Below are 16,736 nucleotides of genomic sequence, written 5' to 3' on the forward strand. Positions count from 1 at the left end.
ATAAGTACATATTTTACAGTGTAGTGAGCAGTGTTGCAACAAAAAAAGGTTAAAAAAATAAATATATAAATAAAAAAATTATAATTAATTAAAAAATATATTAAGAAATAATTAATTAAAAATAAAAAAAAATTAATTAAGCAATAATAAAGGAGTGTTTTTTACAATTAAGCCATTAGGGTGTGAGGTGCAAAAAGTGCGCAATGAAATAAGAATAAGAAAAAAAATATTTTCAATGTTTTTATAACTTTAATGCCTTTAAAAGCCGCCCATGTTTACTAATTTAGAAAAAAACGTATTAAAGAAATAATTGAGTTGACATACAGATTTTGCGTTGCTCATTATTAAAAATAAATATAATAAAGGTAATATAAAATGTAATAAAAAAAAATACTAAATTATTTAGTTGATAAAAAAAAATTACTAAACTATTTAGTTGATGAAAGAAAAATAAAAAATTACTAAATTACTTAGTTGATTTTTTTTATTTATTAAGTAAAAGTTTTTTTAATTTATTATCTTAATTGAATTTAGTTTACGATTCAATAACTTAAAATTTATTCATATGTCATTTAATTATTATTATTATTTACTGAGTAATAAAAATAGTGAACCAATACAAATTTGCAAAATTAATCATTCAATTTTGTTTTTACTAAATAAAAAAATTATTTTGAGTAATAGAAATCTTTATTTTGACCTTTACGCGCTGCATTGCTTGTCTTGTTTGCATGCTGCAGCTGCCTCATTCACAAGTGTCAAATATGATTGACGTACGACGCCATTTGCAAAATCCGATAAGATTCGATTTGATGCGTTAGCAATTTAGACTCCAATAAGTAGGTTGGTGATAGATGAAAACTACTTCCATTTCCAAGTAGATCTTTGCCGTTTTGGTCCGCCAGTGGTATTTTCTTTCCCAACTACCCTCCATATCTGCCGACCGTTCCCCTATCCGTCACCTGTGGACGCAACTGATGGGAGACAGGGAACTCGACGCGGCAAACGGTCAATACTCCACTAGAAGTTAGGGTAAAAGATATATATATATATTTACATATGTGTATTTCGAGAGGGTGTCTAATTTTGCGCCACCTTGTACTTACATAGGAGCGTTGCACTAAAATCCACTGATATTTTAATATAAAAAAATATTATTCATTTAAAATATTTAGATGCACGGCAAAATATTTGTGGCTCTGAGTTGCTTAAATGCCATAAAGTTCTCGATCAGAGGTACTATGTATAGCTGCGATACCAGCAATTTTTTAATGCGTGCCACAAAACGGGCAAAAATCATAACCCCACATCTACACCTTCCATAGATTGTGTAAAAAAACAGCTATGTTAAAGAACAAATGTCAAGTGGGGGGTCTCGAATTTCACATATCTGTCTTCTCGAGTTTCCTGCCATCACTGTTTTCACACAGTTGACATCTCACAGTTTGATAACTCAATTTTCTTTTTACTGAACCGTTCACCTGGGCGAATACAATGACCCAATTTCCTTGATGCCATTTTGAAGATGAGAAATTATGAGAAAAATGAAATTCAGACAGCAAGGGCCCACATAAGGAACGGGACAAAGTCAAAACAGAAATTTGACAGATGTTGAAACACATGGTGAAAAGATTTTTAAATCCATCCTCCTTGATTAAAACACGTTTAGTAGGAGGTGAGGTAAGAATCGCTTGAAATTCGTTTCGCCACACACTGTAGATTGGTTGATAATTTTCATTTCATGTTGTTTATGGTCGTATTTAAAATAACCGCTACCATTTTTTTTAGAAAATCAAATTTTTTTTGTGAATTTTTCATCTGTTGACATTTCAACCGATTCTTACGATTTGTTGCCTGTTTACGGCCCAAGGACGATAGATTACCAGGTTTAGCCAATCTACCATGGTGAAAAGTAGAATTGTGCGAGCAACTTCGGCTACCACGTCAGCGAGCACTCGACAGCAGAATTTCGCATGCCCGCTCATTTCGCATGTATTCACACACACGTCCAATCAGTCGTTGTTCAGAAGTAAAATGGCGAATATATGTGCTGATTGATGTGCTGTCATAGCCCGAGTGACGTCATCCAATCAGCTGTTTCTTTCAAATTCGCTGCTATTGGCCACATTTATATAAATATTTTCAACAAGTTTCTGGCTCGCGTAATTGACAAGTTGTTAGCACCAGCCTTGTGTTACCATTTCATCCAATCCCAACACTGATAACTCTGTCACCATAGAGTATGGTGAATGTGCTGCTTCTTCTAATGCTAATATATAATATCTAGCCGAGTACCTGATGGGTCTGCAATTCATGTCAAGCGAGTCTTGAGCAATGTTGGACTTTTTATGTATGAAATTTGCTTCGAAAAGCAGGTAAAAGTCACAGGTGCTTTATTTTTTTGGAAACTAAATTTTTGTTATACGATATTCATGCGAATGGCGAAAAGACAAGTGCTCTGGGCAAAATACCTCAGCTGCACTACTTAGAAGGTGAATTACCTGTCAGTCGCCCTATAGGGTATTTTCTAACTTCCGCTTAATGTGCCGGTTAATGTGAACATCTCAAACCATTTATGTAATTCAATTTGTCGATATCGCTTTCTTTACATATTATCTACAATTATTTTTTTAATAATATTTTATATAAAAAACTGTAAAATGTACCGAATTTTCTATTTGTTGACTGCCATTGTTTTTGTTGACTGCCATTGCTTTTATTTTAATGCCTTGTAAATATGTAGGTGTATAAGAATGTACATAATTATAATACAATATTTAGCTAAGTAAGTCCGAAGTAAAAGAAAATTAAATGCTAAAAAATACAATAAAATTCAAAGTAGCGAAAAATCAAAATTAAACGAGAAAATTTTCGAAAAAAAATTAGCTCAAAGTTGTATTAAGCATTAAGTGGCTGAGCAATAAAAAATAGTTTTAAAAGCATATGATTTCTTTTTTATAAAAAATGCCCAAACCCCGGCGATATGTGAAAATATTAAAAATCACAGATTAACTGGAAAAATTAAATAAAAGTTAGATTTATTTTTTTTAATTCAAATTTTTTTTTCTTATTTATGTAAAAAACTTTAAAATGTTGAGACAGATGTATGAAATTTCAAAAATTTCTTTATGTTTAAAAAATAATAATGAATCACTGGTTGACTGCAATAAAATACCCATTAATTGGAAATTTTTAAATTATATTTAAAAATTATTTTAATTAAATATAAAAATTATTTAAATTAAATTTAGAAATGATTTCAATTAAATAAAAAATTATTTCAATTAAATATAAAAATTATTTCAATTATATATAAAAATTATTTCAATTAATTATAGAAATGATTTTAATTAAATATAAAAATTATTTAATTAAATATAAAAATTATTTCAATTAATTATAAAAATTATTTCAGTTAAATATAAAAATTATTTCAACTAATTATAAAAATTATTAAAATTAAATATAAAAATTATTTCAATTAATTATAGAAATGATTTTAATTAAATATAAAAATTATTTAATTAAATATAAAAATTATTTCAATTAATTATAAAAATTATTTCAGTTAAATATAAAAATTATTTCAACTAATTATAAAAATTATTTAAATTAAATATAAAAATTATTTCAATTAAATATAAAAATTATTTAAATGAAACGTAAAAATTATTTCAATTAAATATAAAATGTTTTTGGAATATTGCTCAGTCATTCTATACAAGAACCATAATCATGGACTTAAGCCCACAAACAAATTTTCGATGAGTTTTCGATTACACTACGCGCATATTGAGAATTTTTTTTTTACTAATTTATATAAAATGCCATGAAAAATTGACACATGTACGAATTTGCACAATGTTTTTTTATTATTTTTTTATTTTATTTTCTGTTTAAAAAAATAATGAATCATTGGTTAACTGAAATCAAAGACGCATTTATTGAAAATCATTTAAGTTAAATATAAAAATTATTAAAATTAAATATAAAAATTAGTTAAATATTTTTTATTGATTATTTAAATATTTAATATATAATTTTAATACTTTTTTATTAAAAAAGATGACATTTATTGAAAAATATTTAAATAAAAGAAATATAAAAACAATACGAATTGTTATAGACGAAAGCTCTCACAGCTCTATCCTTATGAAAATATTTATTTTAAAAAATTTATGTATTTATTATTTTTATTTTTGTAAATATTATTATTTAATTTGGATAAATTCGTACCTTTTCAATCGTGAATGTGTCATCGATAATGTATCTTCTTATCATTTTATTGCCTCTTCTGGAGTCCCTCAGGGCAACACTTTGGGCCCTTTGTTCTTTGTAATTTTTTTAATGACATATCTGAATGCTTTCATTTCTATGAGTTTCTTTTATATGCAGACGACTTAAACATTTTTAAAACTGTGCTGTTTGATTCATATGATCTTCAATCAGACCTCAACAACATCGGGTTACTTGCTATCATGTGTCATTTTCTCAGTCAAAGCATTTCATCTCTACCTCATATTTTATAAAGAACTCGCGTCCAAATACTATTAATGAAATTACTGATTTGGGAGTAATCTTCGACTCCACCTTTCAGGCTCTTAGTCATTTAATTTTTGTCATCGCCAAATCGTATTCTACACTTGCCATCAATCGGCGGTTACCTGCCGACTTTAAGGATCCTTATACTTTGAAGTCTCTGTTTGCTTCACTCGTACGATTCAAGTTGGAGTATTCCGTCTTTATTTGGAGGTCTTATCATCAGTATCACATTAATAGACTTGAACGTATTTGCAAGAAATTTCTTCGTTTTGCGCTCAGATCTTTGAGATTCGCTGTACCGATTACTTCATAGAATGCAAGGTGCGCATTACTAAACTTAGAATCGTTACAAAGTAGAAGAAGTATTCTTTCACTCCGCTTTGTTTTCGATATTATAAATGAAGGAGTTGACTCGCGTTTACTTTTAGAGCGCATTAATTTTCACATACCTCGAAAAAACCTTCAGAGTAATGATTTATTCTTCCTAGAGTTCCTAGAGTGGGTTAGAACTGTTTATGCCTCGAAAGCAGTTATGATTAGAACATTGAATGAGTTCAACCATATTTCAAGTTCTTTGGCTTTAGATTTATTGCTATCTAAATTTAAGTTTAAATTATCTCTTAATAATTGGTTTAAATAGTATCGAAATATGTATGTATATATAATTCTTACAAATACTCTTAGTTCTATGTAGTCTGTAAGAAACTTTGTATTTCTGGACTTACTAAATGAATAAATACATTTCATATGAAAATTATTTTAAAATAATTTTTTTTAATACAATTTAAATTTATTGAAAACTATTTAAATTAAATAAAAAATTATTCAAATTATTTTTATTTTTATTTATTTCATATTAAAGCTTCATGCAATTAATTTTATTTTTATTTTTTAATTTCAAAATATAAAAATTTATTTAATATTAAAAAAGGTCAAGTGTATGCAATAAATTTTATTTAAAAGGTAAAAAAATGGTTATTAGAGAAATTTCTTAATTAAAAAAAGTTTACGTTTTTATTTAAAGCATTTTAAATAAATTAAATTATTTCAAATAAATTAAATTATTTCAAATAAATTAAATTATTATTAGAGGAATTTTATATTTTTTTTATTTAATATAATTAAAAAAATACAGAATATTAACGAATTTGATGAATTTGATAAAAACCGCTTGATGCTGTTATTTATTTACTTAATTATTAAAATAAAAAATTACTTAAAATAAATATAAAAATTATTTTAAATTTTAATTTTTTATTTATTATTAAGAAAATTTAAACTATTTACATTAAGCAATAAAATTAAGTTATTTAAATTATTTCTAATTTTTATTTATTTTATGTCAGTCGTTCTATTAAAGTGATTTTGAAATATATGCGCTGACATTGCGAAAATTAAAGAATTAATAATATTTAAATTGAATATAAAATTTATTTAATATTTAAAAAAAAATGCGTTAATTATTTAAGTTTATTAATTATTTAAATATAAAATTTATTTAATTTTTTCTCAAAATTTATTAATTATTTAAATAAAAAAAATTTATTTAGTGTTCTCCAAACATTCATTAATTATTTAAATTAAATAATATATTTATTTAATTTATTTTCAAAAAATCGTCAATTACTTAAAATTAAATATAAAATTTATTCAATTTTATTGTCCAAAAATTCTTAAATTATTTAAATTAATTATAAAATTTGTTTAATTTGTTTCCAAAAATTCGTTAATTATTTAAATTATATATAAAATTTATTTAGCTTTTTTCAAAAACTCATTAATTATTTAAAATAAATATAAGATTGTTTTAATTTGTCCCAAAAATTCATTAATTATTTAAATTAATTATAAAATGTATGTATTTTTTTTCATACATACTATTATAAAAAATTTAAATTTGCTAAAAACTATTTAAATTAAAAATTAACAAAATAATTTTATTTATTATTTAATTAAATTTAAATTATTTTTAAATGTTATTTATTTCATGTCAGTCATTTCATTAAAGTTATTTAAAAGCATCAAATTCATGAAAAATAAAATAGTTAATAAAAAATACAAAAAACAACGCTAAAAAGTTGAAAATTTTATGCAAATATAATTTTCTAAAGCACTTCAAGGCGATTTTATTTTTTGTGAATATGTCCGTAACTTCAAAATTTATATAAATATCTACCCCTAAATTCATAAAAGTCAAAATATTTTATATGAAATGCCATTTTGTGAATAAATAAACAAATAAAACATAATTATGCAACAAATTGCATATGTATTGATAATCATTTTTTTCTTATTTTTTTAAATAATAAATTGTAGTTGTTAAAAAAAAACACATTAAAATAACTAAGTTTGTGTAAATTTCTAATCAATTCTAATTAATTAATAAAAAATAAATAAATAAAAATTTAAAACATGAAAAATTTAAATAGCAACTCTCACTCATTTCTTAAAATCATATCAATATATTTTTACAGTTCATAGCCACTTTTTAAATCAGTGCAAAGTTACCACCCTTAAAAAAGTTTCGCAAATACTTTTTTTTCATAGTATCCAAAATCTATTTTCTCAGCACACGACACCGATATATTTTATGAAATAACTGTTAAAGCCAATGGTTTTTAGAATTAATGTTTGTATTGCCTATTAATTAAATTATTCAAATATTATAAATACTTATTATAACAAAATAATTAGCTGTACTTACAACAAAAAAAAACGTAAAAAGAGCGTATACAGTAAAGGTATTAATTAAAAGCAATTATTGAAATAATTGAAAGAAGCAAATGTAATAATGATTTATCGAGCTCAAGGCCAAATGATTTATTGATATTATGTATAAATATAGAAACGGCATTATAAGAATTAAAAAAAATATATAAAATAAAAGATATCAAATTCTCCAATAAACAGTAGAATATATGAAAATAAAATTAAAAGCGCAAATCAAATGATAAACTTAACAATTAGTTAAGTAAGATGACGTACAGAGTTATTATGCATAAGTGAATACGTTGAAATAAAAATTATATTATTCATAATGTATTACAGTGATTAAAAATGCATAGAAACAAGAATGAAATAAAATCAAAAAATATACCAAACGTAAATTCAAATAAAATATTCAAGTGTTTTCTTTTCGGTTTAAAGTAATCTTGAAATCCCCACTTCAAATAAAGTTGCCAATGGGCAGTGCGACCACTGTTAATAGCCAAGATCGCAACCTTTTTACTGTGTCTATGCAGCTAAAATCATAAGCATTGACTTAAACCCACCAAGAAATTTTTGATGGGTTTTCGCTTACACTACGCGAAAATTGGGATATTTTTCATACACCGTTCCCACTGAGCTTTTGCGATTCAGATGAGAGTCACTTCTTCGTTATGGGAGAAGTTCTTATTTAGTAGTAGTAATAGTAATATATATTTATGTTTCAAAAATTCAAAAAAAATTTGCAATTCATTTTGTTTATAACATAAATATATGTGTTCATAAGACATGACAATCTGTCATTGTCTTTATATAAATATAAATAAAACCACCCATTAGTTAAACTCCGCCGTCAAATAATTTCTATAGCGTAAAGCTGAGTACAAAAAACTTAAATTTTTTCTCCAATTTTCACCGTTTTCTCCACTTATTGCGCTTATAACTGCTTTATTTATTAATTCTGATTTTTCTAAATAAATATTTGTGAACTCAGCGAGTACACGACACCTTCCAACAAAATGCTTCACATTTTCTATGCTCATACAAAATAGGCATTTTTTTGTTCGTGTTTTTGTTCGGCGTTAGAAATTGTTCGGTTACTAATCGATCGCTGAAGACAGTTGTGACCTAATAATTTCTTCGTTTCTTTATAACTTTTCTTTGCCTTTTAAAAGTGGTAATATAAACAGTTTAGGGCAACATTTTGTCGATTAAATGGCACCGCGAAAATTTTAGAATTTTTCCACACCAATCTAGGGATGTCATATATGAATTAAATGCTTAATTATATTGTTAGTGCGAATGCAACCCTGCGAGTTGATTGCCTAACGATTTAGTTTACAGTGTACGCCGAATAGTCATAATACGTTCACATATGCATTAATCACCTATAAATCCACCAAATTAGTCTACCCGTTCACATATGGCAGATTACTTGCAAAATTGACAATCAGCCGTCAATAGTGTTGTGAAAGGTTTTTCGTGATAGAAATTATTTTGGTGGAATATTTCGATGTTTTGTTTGTTTAAGGGGGTAGTATGGTTAATTCGGTGTAAAACAAGCATATTTTTCGAAATTTTTTTTGTCGACACAGTTGATTTATTCAAAATTTTAAAATTACTTCATTATAAAGTCATATTTAAAGAATATTGTGTGAAATTTTCATTGATTTTTATGAAGAAATGAGTTGGTGGCAGCGAATCTTCGCGGACGTCTCATAAAAAAGTTTTATTGCGGTGTCCCTCAGAACTCATTACTGGATCAACTAAAATCAAAAAACCAAATTGATTTCATCAGCTAATAAAGTTTCGCAGGTAACAACGTCGAATTTTTTTTTTTTTTTTTTTTTTTTTTTTAATTTTTTAAAGCGCTTTGAAGTCAAAACACCGATTTTTCATAAAAAAAACTTGAAAACTTTGTTGTTTTAAAATATGACAAAATTAAAAAAAAAAAACTCGACGTCATTACCTCGTGAATAAAGTAAAGAAACAAAAAAACCAAATTTGAAAAGAATCGGTGCAGTAGATATGAATCTACAGTGGACACCGACCGTAAAAAAGGCAAGTGTTTCTCACACGTTTAACGATTTCGGCAGCGTGAAATCCGGTTGGAGAGGTAGATACTTAATCCTTTGTGTCTTTGTCAATTTTACTCCAATGCACTTCAAACTTTCACACAATAATCTTAAGATGTTATAGAATAATTAAAAAAAAAAAAAAATGAAAAAAGAAAAATACCATACTACCCCTTAATTATTATTAGCAATATAAAGAAAATACAATAAGAAGCAATACCCAATTGGCTGCTAATAATAAACAGTTGGAGGAAATCCGTAAATAACGATTACTTAGGTTTCAAAAAATTATGGCAGCAATACGCACTCGAAAACCGATATTACACTTTATATTATAATAGGTAATAAGAGTGCACACACTGTCTACAAACCTGTTTTCTTTGCCAGCATCCATTTCATTTAGTTTTTACTTTGACGTTTTTCTTTGCACTCGTTAAAATAATGATCCATTACACCGAAATGCAGGGTTGTATGTCAGAAAGTGTGGTTATTACCTAGGATTATTTTATAATCTCAGATTTTGGGAGAGAAATTTTGTATGGGGAATCTCGCTTTTTAATTACGGATTCGGAGTTAAGCACGACAAAGTAGATCATCTAGTTATATGTGAACGTATTATTAGAGAGTTAATCACGTCTCATGAGAACATAGCATTATAAATGCGAAATCACATGCAACTCACAATTCAACAATCGATAGCTCTGTTATCGGTTCATGCACTGAGTGGTGAAATCGAATAAAACACAAAATACAAATTCTTGCTGAAAAGTGCGAAAGTAAAAGCTGCCAAACTATCAATATTAAGAAACAAACACAATTTTCGCCGATTTCAACGAAATACTAATAACAGAATACAATATGTTGCTGTTCGACTTACTCGACTACAAGAAACTAACTATGTCGGATTGATAGTGAATGCACAGGGTTACTAGCCATTCATTTCGTTCTACAAGCGAGCTGTCATTTCAGCCATCTAAGCACCACAAATATATTGTGCATTACTTGATTCCTGCGACGTTTTTCCGTAAATTGCTAACAAAATAAATAAAAGCGTTTTAAAGTGCGAATTATATAAAATTAAACTGGTTATAATGTGCTCGAAATTCGGGCCAAACAATACCAAATTGGAATTGCCAATGCAGGTGGTGTACTGTGAATAATTTGCACTGAATGATATAAAGATATTATATTATGAACACACATACAAACTAACTACAGTGTTGACGCATAGCTTTCTATCAAAACGACAGTTTGGCTGCCATTAAAATATATAGGAAACTCAAAAAAGTAAATACACCTTTGGAAAATGGATTGGCGGCATTCGGAAATTTTAAAATTAATATATTCATATAGACAGTATGAGTGCCTATGGAACTGTCATATTCCAGATTATAAACAACAAGATTTGCGGAAGAGTTCATGGATAGAACTTTCAAAACAGTTCAATAAAGATGTTGATGAAATTAAAAAAAAAATTAAACATTTACGCACCTGTTACATTGTGGAAAAGAAAAAGGTGGAAAGTAGATTGGATATAAATGGTGAACCGACATATGAACCACATTTGTATTATTACAATCAAATGACTTTTTTGGATCCTGTCGTGATTTTGAGGAATCAGCTTCAAGTATTATACTCTACCTGATATACCTACTGCAAACATTTGAATTTTTAATTGTATTTTTGCAGAACGAGGATCCGTTAACGGAAAACAAATCTAGACCTTCTGTACAAGATAGAATCGTGGTAGCTCCAAAGGTACTTTTATCTACCATTCATACAAATGCAAGTAACAAAAAGCAAGTCTTACTTCATTTCAGAGACAACGTTCGAATTCTTCTGATTTTTCGGAAGAGTCGTTTCAACTAGAAACAGAGCCTCCTGTACGTTATATTTAAGTAAACGTTTTTTTTTCGTTATTTGCTTTAACGTATTTTTAATTACAGAAAAGACGCCCAGATTCCGTTGATTTTTCTCCAAAGTCTTCGCCACAAATAGAGCCAAAAGTTTCTGTATGGCCTTACTTGCATATTTATATTTATACATATTGCTTTAATATTTCTTAATTTCAGATAAGACGTTTAGTTGTCAACGATACCCCAAGACAGGTGCCACAAAGAGTGACACCAACACCAAGGAAAACAACGTTAAGTAAAGAAGACACATTTTGTGCAATGCTTTGCAGCGAGCTTAAGCTACTAAAATCTGAAGAAACTTATGATAATGTGACTTCAGAGATTTTCTCAGCATTGAAAAATGCCAAAATTTCAGATCGTCAAATAGAATATCAACTCGAAGACGATTGCAAAAATCTTATCAGGAGAACGTAATCTATTTAATTTAAGTAGGACAGCTTTTTAGAGTACATATAATTAACAGCAAAAACTTTTGAAACAGAGTACCGCTGGCGCTTTCGCATTCTCTTTCCCATACTAGCAATATTTCAAGAGGTATAAATTTATAATTGCCTCTCTTCAATAATCGATACAAATATTGTTATAGTATTAAATATTTGATGTCCACCCGACTACTTTCCGAAGATGGGATTTTAGTCGAATTATTCTCAGCTTTTTTTTTATTCGCCAAAACACAAGGTCTAAGTTTTTTCTACCCCTCTAAAATACTCTAGATACGCACTCATATCAAAAAACAAACTGCGAAGTTTAATTTGCTTTCTTTTTTTTCTTCTTTTTTTTATAAGATATAAATATTGTAATAAAACGGAATGACTTATTACATATAATTAAGTTAAAAAAATTGTCTTTGTACATGCATTAAATTATAAGTAATAATAGTTTAATGGTAAAAATAATAATGGTAGTTTTATTAAAATAACAGCGAGCAAATAAATTTTCCTCAGATATAAATCCGGTTCTTTCCGATACCTTTTCATAACTATCATGGGAACAGCGCAAGGTTAGTAATGTACTGATAAGACGGATTTTTTTATTATCAATTAACTAAAAGTTCTGCAAAAATTTAATAAATTAAATATTCGCGGTGTAAATGAAATATAAATAATATCAGTCATTCTTCTACGGATGATTTCTTATTATCATATCAGTTATTCTTTCCATAAGCCGCCTAGTTTACGTACCGCAACTGTGACTACAAATTTAAGCCACCACTCCATTGGCTGCCATTGGTAAAACAAGTTCCATTGACCACATGGCAGCCAGTTCTACGTTACCGGAATGGTTCGGGTTTTTCCGCGACCAAGAGCTGCTGCCCAGTAAACTAGCCCTGCCTAGTGTGCCGTAACTCATCATTCGCTACGTCCGAACAAGCGCAACCGTTACCATGTAAGTCTGTTCACCGTTAGAGCATTAATATGCTACCCAGGACTGTCACTCAAGCAGCATTCCCCAAATATAATATTTATAGTGTTGCAACACTGACCGACAATAGCTATTTGGAAGCAGAAGCCTCGAGATGCTATTAATAAGTTAAGTTACTGCAACACCTCTTAATCGTTCCCATGGCAGTCGGTTCTACTTTACCGCAACCACCCGGATTTATAACCGGCGAAGGACTGTCACCCCAGCAGCATTCGCCGTGCATGTATGGGGAATGTTTATGCTGCTACACACAACAACAACAACAAGATGCTATTAATTCATTACTGGTCGATTTATTTTGGAATTCATCATATTTATGTATAACTAAACTAAAGTTGTTCAAACAAAATGTTATTTCTTATGTTTTATACTAATTTGCAAAACCAGCTGCAAACATACATAGTTGAAAAATCTGTTCAACTTGCTCAAGTATTTGTCATCCAAAATATAAATACTAACTATGAATATGATTAAAAAATAAATAAAATATACATTTCCACTTTGCTACTTCAAAAAGCGGTAAAAGTTATGTACAAATTAACAGATTATTTGTGCTAAACTGTCTTTGCACAAAGAAAAATATGAAAACAATTCTTGGCTGTGCTGGCTTGTGTGTGTGTATGGTGTCTGCAGTGTGCAATTTTATTCACCTCACTAATGTCATTCACATTACTTGCAACAACTGTAGCAGCCAATATGGCTTACTTAATATTTCATTCTGCGTATATTCATATTATCAATCGTATACAATAAAGCAAATTTCACAAGTAAAATGAAGTGAAACGAAATTATACGGAACTGCATAATAATTGAATCAGACAATTACCATTCAATACTTGTTTAATATACAGTTCACAAGTGGAAGAGTTAATTTTGCTAGTGCTCATGGTTTGCTATAAATATCCCACGCACAAATATACAAACAGATAAACAATTTTACGTACAACATAGGCGCATCTTGCCTAGCTCCTCGTATAGCTTTCTATGAAAATAAGAGTTTATCTGTTACAGAGATAAAAATTAGGAAGGAAAGACTTTTAAAAAATGGATTGGCGGCAAGCAGAAATTTTAGATTTAATAAGCATGTATAGAGAATCTGAGTGCCTCTGGAACTGTGTTAATCCAGAATATAAAGACCTGGATTTGAAGAAAACTGCTTGGAGAGAAATTGCGGACCATTTCGAAAGAGACGTTGGGGAAGTAAAGAAAAAAATCAAACATTTGCGCACTAATTACGTTGTGGAGAAAAAGAAAGTCGACAGTAAAAAATATGGCGATTCTGGTGAATCAATGTACGAGCCGCGCTTATTCTACTATGACGAGATGACTTTTCTGGACCCTGTGGTAGTTTTACGTGCATGTAGCCTTGTTGAACCGGTACAAATTCGATTATATACATAAGAAATATGTGCTGCAGGAAAAAATTCAAAAGATATCATAACCGTCACACATTTCATTAGGGATAACATGCAGGGGTTTCTTTATCCTAAATTTAAACTAGATAAAGCAATTCCAATGATCTCCTTTTATCCCCCTCTTCAACACCATCACAACGAGGTCCATATGCTCCCTGCAAAGGAGGCACCTGTTGTTGTTGTTGTAGCAGCATAACATTCCCCATACATACATACGGGGAATGCTGCTGGAGTGACAGTCCTTGGCCGGATATAAATCCGGGTCGTTTCGGTAACTTAGAACCGACTGTCGTGGAAACGCAAAGGAGACACCTCGTCAATTACGCCGACGAGATCCATGACACAACGAACGGACATCTACTGGACCAGACAGTGTTTAGACAGACAATAAACGACATTCATTAGGTGACCACCACCACCTTCTTAAGCTCCCGAACACCGAATGCCGTAATCGGCACAGCAAATGAAGAGCTCCAGCTTCCCCGTGAGACCCGCGTAACACTGGCACAATTACGTTCTAGATATTGTAGCAGGTTAAACTCTTACTTATCCAGAATTGACCATGACATACCAAACATATGTCCTGCATGTGAAGGCACCCCGCAAGACACTAACCACCTTTTCACATGCCCCTCAAAACCTGTTGAAACAGCAAGTTTCCTGGAACTACCGTTAGATGAGCTAGACGAAGACGACCCGTGATACACACTACACAGACGGGGCTTGTATTACTGCTATAGCAACAACAACAGCATCTTTTGTATATAAAAGTGGTTTCATTTTTCCTGCAGGGCGTATATGGATAAAAAAATTTCAATTTTAAAATTCTTTTCTTTTATTTCCAGCATGAGGATCCATTAAGGGCAAAGAAACCCAAACGAGCCATAAACGAAAGACCTGTGATTGTTGAAAAGGTATAAAGGTCTAGTATATATATTTTTAAATAAATAAATTAGTAACATAGTAAATCTGGTTTAAGAAGTCTTATTCAGTTATGCCCTAAATTATGGAATTATGCAAATACTGATTACCTTAATTTGTTATATCACTCATTTCAGAGACAACGTGTAGACTCTACTGATGATGAGCTAGAAACCCCGCGTTCTGTATATAGACCCACTGTATGACAAACCAAACAAATTCAATTACTTTAGATTACTATAACACCTTTCAATTTCAGGATACTCATTCTGAAATAGATGAAGCACCACCGGAATCACCACTAATGGAGTTGGAGACATCTACAGATGTTGGGAAGGAAGAAACATTTTGTGCAATGCTATGCAGTGAACTTAAATTAATAAAATCCGAAGAAATTTACGATAATGTGACTTTGGAAATTTTTGCAATTGTGAAGAATGCAAAAATGGCAGAACGTCAAATAATTTATCAGCCCGAAGAGGAAAGGAGTACACCTAATAAAAGAACGTGAAAGAACGTTGCTCATCACTTTTATAATTTAGTAATTTATTACGCAATCAAGGCAACTAACAGAAAAGGCTAATGGCCTTATTAAATACACAAATGAATGTTTAGTGTACAAATACAAGTAATTATTAAGCAAATATAAGAGATAAAAGATGACCTGTATATTTTGGCAATTTACAGTTCATATATGTATGAATGGCTTTCTACGACAGGTCTGCGTCGTCGGAATCCAACCACCCCCCGTTGCAGACGAGGGTGCAACTCCAACGAGAGTCCCGCGTAACCTTGGCACATACTGGATACTGTAGCAGGTTAAACTCCTACCTATCCAGAATTGACTCCGATATACTAAACATATGCCCGGCATGTAAAGGCAGCCCGCATGACGTTCCCAAGACAGTCGGTTCTACGTAACCGGAACGACCCGGATTTATATCCGGCCAAGGACTGTCACTTCAGCAGCATTCCTCGTATATGCACGGGGCATGTTTATGCTGCTACAACAACACTAACCATCTTTTCACATGCCCATCAAAGATCATAGATGAGTGGGCTATTACCTCTCTGCCTCTGATCCCAACCTGTCGAAACAGCAACAGGGCAAATTTACTGCTGCAACACGAGGTCTGCCTTACTGAGCGAATACGCCCAATAACTATTCACTGCAAGACAGTTACAAAGTGTTTGTGGAATCTTTTATATTATTTTAACATTAAAAACTAAAATAATGGATTTGGTCGGCAATTTTATATACTGAATCCCAACAAAATTCATTTCTTCAACACTGACGCGGCCCATAGTTTTTGGTATGACGCTTCGGTGTGGCATTTGCTTTATCTTCGGTTATAATACAAAATAATCGCATTTAATTTTTGAGGATAAACCAATCTATCTATTTATAATCCAAACTTTTTAACGTAGGGCAAGCCGGAGAGTCCCGTCCTTGTGGCTTTCACCGTCTTGTCTCATGTTTGTGTCAAATTTTGTTGCAATAATTAATGACGGGGAATGCCGTGATAAACGGGTCACTAGGCAGGGCTAGTTTAGTGGAGCGGCAGCCATTGGCTGGGGAAAACCCCCCCGAGTCATTCCGGTAAGGTAGAACAGGCTGCCGTCTTACCCTTATGTTTCTAAACAAATTTGACGGCGTTTGACGGTTTGTCCGCGAAAGGGTTAAACCCAAATTGTGTAGTTGTAAGTGTCCTTATAAGACTTACCTTTGGAAATATAAA

At 30.2% G+C, this 16,736-nt stretch overlaps 2 protein-coding genes across 2 annotated transcripts; both read left to right on the forward strand.

The window, feature by feature from the left end:
* The first annotated feature begins 10,071 nt into the window (after positions 1 to 10,071).
* LOC129239405 (uncharacterized) lies at positions 10,072 to 12,144 on the forward strand. The gene is made up of 5 exons (XM_054874872.1): positions 10,072 to 10,950; positions 11,013 to 11,081; positions 11,144 to 11,206; positions 11,270 to 11,335; positions 11,396 to 12,144. Exons 1-5 carry the CDS (start codon positions 10,630 to 10,632, stop codon positions 11,651 to 11,653), a joined length of 777 nt encoding a protein of 258 aa, XP_054730847.1. The 5' UTR covers positions 10,072 to 10,629; the 3' UTR covers positions 11,654 to 12,144.
* A 1,195-nt stretch (positions 12,145 to 13,339) lies between these two features.
* LOC129237670 (uncharacterized) lies at positions 13,340 to 15,666 on the forward strand. Its single transcript, XM_054872546.1, has 4 exons — positions 13,340 to 14,038; positions 14,922 to 14,990; positions 15,135 to 15,197; positions 15,257 to 15,666. The coding sequence occupies exons 1-4, from the start codon at positions 13,706 to 13,708 to the stop codon at positions 15,506 to 15,508; spliced, it is 717 nt and encodes a 238-aa protein (XP_054728521.1). The 5' UTR covers positions 13,340 to 13,705; the 3' UTR covers positions 15,509 to 15,666.
* Positions 15,667 to 16,736: the final 1,070 nt, after the last annotated feature.

The sequence above is a fragment of the Anastrepha obliqua genome, chromosome 2, assembly GCF_027943255.1.
Source record: "Anastrepha obliqua isolate idAnaObli1 chromosome 2, idAnaObli1_1.0, whole genome shotgun sequence".
Taxonomy (NCBI): Eukaryota; Metazoa; Arthropoda; class Insecta; order Diptera; family Tephritidae; genus Anastrepha; species Anastrepha obliqua.